Genomic DNA, 8334 nt, shown 5'->3' on the forward strand with positions numbered 1-8334 from the left:
TATTTATTATACAGATATTATATAAATAATGTGTCTGTAATGAATATGTGTTTGTGTATGTAATATTAACATAATTAACTGTTAATATAATTAATAAACTAACAAAACATGCATTTGCAAGCAAACTAATTACGTATTAACAGATTAAATGATGTTTGTTTCTGTAAACTCTGAGTTTATAATAACACTGTAACCTGAACCCCTAAAACGTGCCCTTTTTAACCACTTATGATATCAGATATTTTTTGTATAAAATAAAGCTCAAAATCTTTTTAAGAACGACCTTCTTTGTGACCTTCGCTCTCAGGTACAGAGCACGCATTCAGCTCACGCCATCAGCGCGCCCTCCAGTCAGCGCTCGTGTCAGGAGTTCGGCAGCGTGAGAGCAGCGGCTCGGTAATTAGTCACTGTTAATATTCATTTAACGGACAGCGGCTGTAATTATAAACCCGTGTTCCGTCTTATTAGCAGCTAATTTGTAGTTTACGCAGCGCCGATTGATTATACGCATGGGTTTGTTGAGAGAGTTAAAGCTTGGCAGTTTTTAAAAGAGATTTTGCATCACAGAAATAGGTTTTGCTACTGTCAGATACTCAAGGTTGCACGAAATTGCTGCCTAAAACATAAAAATGGATTTAGGAATCATTTTGTGGTAGGTTTAGGCACATATTAATGAATAATTAGGGTAGAGTGGGTGAAAACGCTCCCCTAAAGACGTGTATAGGCAATTTTTTTTATCTGTGAAACAAAAGTTAAATGTGTTCAGAAAAGTTATCATAGTTTTGGTTACAATGACGTAAATTATAAACCAAGTATGAAAAATGTCCAGAGTTTTCATGTTTATTAGATTTTTAACAAAAATTAAAGGTGGGGTAAAATGCCCCCCAGTCTGACAAAGCAATTTGCTTTAAACATTTACAGCAAAATCAGAGTACAGGCAGTTTTAGCTTAAAATTAAATAGAAAATAATCAGTTATTATGAATTACAAAATTATAGCCTATTTGAAAAATTGTGTTCGCTGATGCTAACTGGCTAGCTAAATAGCAACCTGATGCTAATTTGAGGTAAATTTTAAATACAATATCCAAATATTTTTATTCAGCCGACTAGTTGGAACACGTTTGATGGAAAAACAAAGAATTTGATGTTCAAAATAGAATAACTACAGTATTTGCCCATTGCCCCCTGGGGGCATTTTACTCCATCTGGCTGGGGGGCGATTTACCCCACTGACCATGTTTGAGAAAAAAAAAATGTAATTCTGAAAATACAATGGCATGATTTAAATGTTAATGAGCTCTGCCTGCCCTGCCCCTCTCTTCTCTCTGTGGAGTGACGAGCCTGTTTACTTTAGCCGCATTTATCCGCTAAACTTGCTAACTAGCATGTTATTAGGAAAGGCGATCGCAAATATTCATAAAAAAAAAAACCTATATACTCACTTCTGCTGTAAGTGAAGCTGGATCACAAATGATTCACGTGAACATAGACGGATATATGTAGATCGGGAGGCGCATTCCCTTCACAAACGTAATCCACTGCATCTTCAGCGGCTCAGATGTCGGGAGTAAATGACGACCACTACGTTCATTATTACATCCAACAGCACAACACCTCAGTCACTTAGAAGCTATTCTTGTCCACATCCCTGTTCCGGCATTGAAACAATGATGATCAGACTGTTACTGCTCATTTAAGGCGGGTCTAAGGTAAGACGGCTGTGTCAACCAACTATCGTGGGACGCCTCTGTCTGTGTTTCGTCACACAAACAAAATGCTGAAATGGCTTGATTTGAAAAAGGGGAAATTATTTTTACAGGTTAAATAAAAACCACTGGGTGGATTTTTATCATTATAGGGTGGTTGTGTACACACACTGCCAACACACATTTATGTTCAAACAGCATGTAAAAGTGAACTTTGCATCCGATGACCCCTTTAACAACATTAGATGTAACATACAGCCCTAATGTACAAAACTTATTTCAACCTAAAAACATCAAATTTAAAAAAAAAAATGTAGCGCAGGGAATTGTGGGAATTTACGATTATTCCACTTCTTTTTCCACTTCCGAAAACAGTATACTACCGTAAAATAACATGCAATGTCTAATACAGTTTTTCACCGTATATAGTAGGGGAACTTAGCGTTAAACATTTAACAGACTTTACTGTAGCATTTTTATGTTTTTTTTACTGTAAAATTCACTGTCATTTTTTACTGTGTACTGTTTTCATATCATATATAACTGTAATGTTCTACAAAACAACAAGCTTTAAAACACCTTTTTTCTTACTGCTGAAAATCCGTTTTCTCTCCGGTACATCACCAGTGTAAGCTTCATAGTGAATACTTCTATAGCACTCTTGTCAACCTAGTCCATAGTCACAATAAAAATTTATCTTGACTTTATCTTGTTTGCAGTAGGGTTCCATTAGTTAATGTAGCATATCAGAGTCAGTCAGATTATTTAAAATTCGAACAGAACATTGTTGAACCACAAGGCGCCAAATTCCACAAAGAGGATCAACATGGATGATTGTAAATGTGTTTTTCCAAGTAAAAGCCAAATGTTAACCATAAGTTAATATATGGTGTGCCATAGCCAAGCCACATTTGGCTCTCAGTTGTGTGCTATCATCTGGGCCATATACCTTAATACAAATAGAAAATAAATACAAAAAGAAAATTCCCTCTTACTCTAAACCCATGGCAAAACATTCATATATGATGAATGTTTGGCCCATACTGTATGTGCGCCACCATGCCATACCTAAGCCAAATGTGAATGCTATCAGCCACATTTGGCCCAAACATTTTTGCTATCTGGGTAGCACCAGCCATGAAGCAAGCCTAACCAACCAACTCTTTCACAGCTTTGAACAGCTTGCAACATTAACACAAAGAATACTTACTGATAAACCCAACTCAAGAAAGAGATACTGATCAAAAAACCCAAGGTACTGATCAAAGAGACAACACATCATGACAATCACGACTAAAATCATATGGAAAATCACTAGTTGAGACTTCCTTGGGATTCCCCCCACCAAGGACAAAGACCAGGCTCCTTCTAGACCTTTTGACTTCTTGTTCCTTACAGAACACGTCCTCACAAACACAGTACAACACAGAGACTGTCTTTTACTATGTAGATGTACCAAAAAGGCCTCAAAAGGACTTATAAATGAATATCAATCTATTGCATAACTCCATGTCATGTATGTAACCCACACATTTGACTATCATGTTCTAATCACTCATTGTTATGCCATATTGAATAACTATTAGTTTATTGGATTATAATTGTGTTTAGTATGTGCGTATTTGAATATTCTTGCTTAAAACATTCCTACCAATCAATGCTTTGTAAAATGTATCATATTCTTTTTATAGAAATCATGTCTGTCCATGCCGATAGCCTTGTGAGCAGTGCACTGACATATGGCGCAGTTGTGTTTCGGGTGTCCCGAGTTTGAATCCTGCCCCATGGACCTTTCCCGATCTTGTCCCGCTCCCTCTCTCCCACTTGCTTCCTGTCATATCTCAACTGTCCTATCCAAAAAATGCAACAAAAAAAATCATGTCTGAATTATATTCTGCAACAGTAGGAAAATTTATGTGACTCATAAGATAATATGTTGATTTATGTATTGGGAGGAGAAACATAGCAACACCCCAAGCTAAGACAATGTCTAATTGGCTAAGACACCATTTGGGATGTGTCAAACAACTCAGGACATCAAAAAATTTTGCTTTTACTGTTTTAGCTTTTTGCAATTAAGTGCTGTTCCATTGTGCTCTGGCTTCTCTAAAATCATAAGCAGATCCACCATCTAGTCTTGTCAAAGGTGTCTTCTTTTCTTTCTTTTACTTTAGTTTTTTTTTTCTTTCCGTTGAGAGTTTCGGGTTGTGAGGTTTTGGCGCAAAGCCATGATTCTGAGTCCGACCTTGACTGTGCCCGCCTCAAAAATTTCAACGAGCCCACAACTTTTTATCTTCAGTCAACGCCTAACCATTGGCTTTCCAAGACATCACTCCAAATAACCACTAGACTTCCAACCAACTAACAACTTTGGTAAAATATTTTGCTATAAACTTGGGACTTTGATATTTTCACTCTCCTAAACTCATGCTTCCCTCACTTTCTCTCTTTCGTAAACTTGTGTGAATGTGTGTGTCTGTGTGTTAAATTAGCTTATATGTCTTATATTTGTCCAATAAGTCTTATTTATATTGAAAAGAGACAAATCTTGTGTTTCGGCTTACAAGTTAATGTCTTAAACTGCCAACCTTCCTACCCTGCTAATAAATTGTGTTTTCAGTATATGTTCATGTTAATTCACAGTGCATTAACTAATGTTAACAAGCACAACTTTAGATGAACTTTTTAATGCATTAGTAAATGCTGAAATTAACATTAAGATTAATAAATGCTGTAGAGTTATTGTTCATTCTTAGTTCATGTTAAGTAAAGTAGTTAACTAATGTTAACTTATGAACCTTATTGTAAAGTGTTACCAGTTTTTAACTTGGAATCCTTAGGAGATTTTCTGAAGAAATTTCATGTAACTCATCCAAAACAGGACAAAAAAAAAACTTAAATGTTATCATTTGTTTATTTAATATTCTATTTTCACATCTCCATTATTAAATGGTTCTTTTCATTTCAGTATAAAATAAATAATTCCCATTTGGTACATACTGTATAGATAAATATGGTGCTGGATGGAATACTTGCTGCTAAGATTAGTGCCGCATTACTGATAGAAGATTTATTAAATTGTGATAATAAAAGCCATTATATTGCCATTACACCCACATTAAAACAAGCCACATCATTAACTTTGATTAGTTTGCAGTTGAGTTTGTGCTCTAACATAAACATGAAAGCAAACTGCAAGTAATAAATGCATTAAAAAGCTGGTTATAAGACTTCATTTGAGATTTTCAGCTGGTCATTTGCCCACCAAATCCCACAGGTCCGATTCTGGCTGAACCCAGTCTTCTCCCATGATGCTTTGCAGAGTGAAGTCTTCAAAATATTCAAGTCGATGACTGTTCAGATGAGAGAAGATATGTTAAGATCCAATAAAAGTGAAACACAAATCATTTTAAAATAACTAAACTTACAAGTCTGGTTTCTGTCCTTCAACTAGGTCTTCTCTAGGAACAGGATACAGAGCCTCATAGCTCCTTTCTGCTCCAGAGCCATGGATGGCATAGGAATTCATCTTATTAACACCTGGAGGGAAATATCTCCAAGGTATAAGTGCTTCTCCCTTCCATATGTTGTTCTCAATGTTGACTTTGAAGGATAGAGGGAGTTGTTGCTGTAACAGGTTATAGCATAAACATTATTACAAAATAACCAGCTAATGGTCAAGAATAGCATAAGAACATTTCATATCACTATTTTGTATGTCACCTTTATTACATTATATTAAGCATTCCTGCACATTTTAATGTTTAGCCATTTACTGTTATAAAGTCAAAAACATACATACATAAAATATAAAATGATTTATATAGATTTTGTATTTTTTTTAAATAATATTAAGCATAATAATATCCCATAGATTTAGATTTAGAAATGTTTTTGTCCCATAATTTATTTTTATTTAACAAGAACATTTTAAACTGTTCAAAGGTGACAGTAAAGTCACTTAAATATATCATGATTTCCACAAAAATATTAAGCACTACAACCATTTTTAACATTGATAATAATAAATGTTACTTTAGCTCCAAATCAGCAAATGAATTGATTGAAAATGATTTTAGAAGGATCATGTGACACTGAAGACTGGACAAATGGCTGATTAAAATTTTACAATATATTCAAATATAAAATTTTACAGTATTACAGTTTTTAATCAAATAAATGCCACATTAGAATAAGAAAATAGGACACTTTGTACCAAAAAAAAAAAGACCCTGAACTTTTAACCAGTAATGTAAATACTATTTAAAAGCTAAAAATTAATAAACTGATGAACAATGTGTATTTTCTTACCATAAATGCATTATGTTTTCCATTGAACAGCAGAGTGAGGTGTTGTCCATGTCTGTAATATCAAAATATTATTTCAATTACATTTTAGCAATGAAAAATCTTCATGCTGCCTGAAAAACACTGTAGGCGTAACTTACGGGCAGAGTACCACCTCCAGATACTGCTCAGTGTTGCTGTTCAGGAAGAATGACTCCACCACTGAAAAATTAGACAAAGACTACAAATTGTAAAAAATGTCAGTTGAAAATTCACAGAAAATCAAACACTGAAAAACTGACGCATTATTAAAAAGTATAGATGAACATACCTTCATAGTCCGAGAGACCAGGGAACGGTTCTCCAGGTGGTCCAGCTGGTGCAGGGGGGTCATTAATGAGGGTAGCAGTCACCTGCATTAACAAACCATTATCACCAGGTGAGAAGCTAATTATTATCGGGTCATGATGCATAGGTAGGCTGTCCCAGGTATATTTGATATGGAACTCCAGGACAGTCAGTACGATACAACCGACGCAGAGACTGTTAAGCATGGTGAAATCTTGTTTTCTTCTATCAACACCTGAAATAATAATAACTGTCTATCTGGTTGAGTTCTCAAAAGTTCTTGTGAAATGTCTGTTTATATATAAAGTTCTAAGTATCAGTCGCCTACAGTATATATGCTCAGTTCTGTGCTCTACTATGCATTAAGCAGCTCAGGACACAGGACTGTCTGATGTCAATTCCAGTCAACATTTATAAGTACTACTGATATCATAAACCTGATCTGATGTCACGTTGAAGGGGCTGAATTCCAATCCCCTCCTCTTCTATAAAATGAATAAATATGTTTTTGTTTTGTAATAATTCATTATATAATCAAATGTTATACTCAGGGCACAGGACTGACTGATATGTAATCAAGTTCGACAGTCATTTATAAGTAATATTGATATCATAAACCTGATCTGCTATCAGGTTAAAGGGGCTGATTTCTAATCCCCTCCACTTCAACTATAAAAATGAATGTGTAATCATAGTTTTTTTAAAACTAGCTTATCTATTCTGGTATTTATGTTAGGTCTATGTACTTTTGCGTCCATTCACTTTTCCTTTTTTTACCATTAAGAAAAAAAATTAAAAAAGAACAGTTGTATTTTTAATGCTATATGTTGAAAACCAAAATTGAAATTAGAACCATATACACAAAATGCTGCAAGAAAAAGTATATTGAATTCTTTTCAGATTTTGTTTATGACTTTTGACTTTTTGCACCCTGAATAAACGTCCAAAATGCACAACTTGCACGCTTTCTTGGCTACAACCCGTTCAGAGTTTTGTTTTTCGTGATGCTAAGAGGATCAGCATTTCTGTAAGTCTGTATTTCTTGAAGAAGCACTCCGCTTATAATCACTAAAAGCGTCACTCATTTCATTTTATCGCAGTCTTACAAAGTAAGTTTTGTTATAATCAGTGACGTTGTACTCTGCACAATGAATCTCTTATTTACATCATGTTACACTTTGTTATAATGAGAGACACATTGAAAATAGAAACCTTTGAAGCTCTCCAAAGTTGAAACACATATAAAAATAGGAAAACTGAAAATATTTTTTACCAGTAGGCTATTGTATTTCAACAGAGGTGCTCTTGCTTTCGTTCCCTCTAGTACTCCCGTACAAACGGTCCTGGATTAATTAAATGCAAAAAATATCTAATATATTTCATACATTTTTAGGCATGAAAAATGATCAAGATTATAAAACTGTGCCAAAGTCAAAGATTTTCATAAAGCAAAACTGTAGGACAGCAGTAGCCACGTCAGTAAAATTTAAAAAAAGCTAGAAATTAAATGTAACATTTATAGCCTATATACAGTTTGAACTTTGTTCTTATTTATTATCATGATACCTGTATGAGACACGTGAAGACCACAACACATGCATTCATAACTCATGCTTAATTTTTTTTAGGGTTTATAGCACCAGTAATTGCTATATAATAAACAGTGTTTATACAGAGGGGAAAGTTACTTTTAAAAGTAATGCATTACAATATTGCATTATATATATAGATAAAGTTCTATATTTGGCGAATGTAAAAGCACTTTCACACCAAAAGTGAAAAGAATAAGCCTCAGGCTGCAGGAAATGTAAATCAAACAAACCTTTAAGTTGTGCTGCCATTCTGGACTGCATGAAGAATATGATGCAGGAGAAGAAAGTTCAACACTCTTCAGCAAAAAAGAAATACAAATGTTTTGTTTAGTATTTTTGTTCATTAGTATGGTTGAATTGAATCACCAAAGGCAGGAAAGACATTGGTTAATAAAAGGGG

General features: G+C 34.4%; 1 protein-coding gene across 1 annotated transcript; it reads right to left on the minus strand.

Moving 5' to 3' along the window:
- Nucleotides 1–4607: 4607 nt before the first annotated feature.
- On the minus strand, nucleotides 4608–6715 carry c1h4orf33 (chromosome 1 C4orf33 homolog). The gene is made up of 5 exons (XM_051116331.1): nucleotides 6326–6715; nucleotides 6156–6216; nucleotides 6019–6070; nucleotides 5136–5335; nucleotides 4608–5060 (listed from the first exon to the last, which is right to left on the minus strand). Exons 1-5 carry the CDS (start codon nucleotides 6546–6548, stop codon nucleotides 4961–4963), a joined length of 636 nt encoding a protein of 211 aa, XP_050972288.1. The 5' UTR covers nucleotides 6549–6715; the 3' UTR covers nucleotides 4608–4960.
- Nucleotides 6716–8334: the final 1619 nt, after the last annotated feature.

The sequence above is a fragment of the Labeo rohita genome, chromosome 1 (genome assembly GCF_022985175.1).
Source record: "Labeo rohita strain BAU-BD-2019 chromosome 1, IGBB_LRoh.1.0, whole genome shotgun sequence".
In the NCBI taxonomy this organism is placed as follows: Eukaryota; Metazoa; Chordata; class Actinopteri; order Cypriniformes; family Cyprinidae; genus Labeo; species Labeo rohita.

What these genes read in the sequence shown, in the direction of transcription:
- c1h4orf33 (XM_051116331.1), bottom strand. Translation starts at nt 6,548, where the DNA reads ATGCTTAACAGTCTCTGCGTCGGTTGTATCGTACTGACTGTCCTGGAG. An exon ending in CTGGAGGTGGTACTCTGCCC is followed by an intron (nt 6,071 to 6,155) that starts GTAAGTTACGCC and finishes TTGATATTACAG; the next exon opens with ACATGGACAACACCTCACTC. An exon ending in GAAGGACAGAAACCAGACTT is followed by an intron (nt 5,061 to 5,135) that starts GTAAGTTTAGTT and finishes TCATCTGAACAG; the next exon opens with TCATCGACTTGAATATTTTG.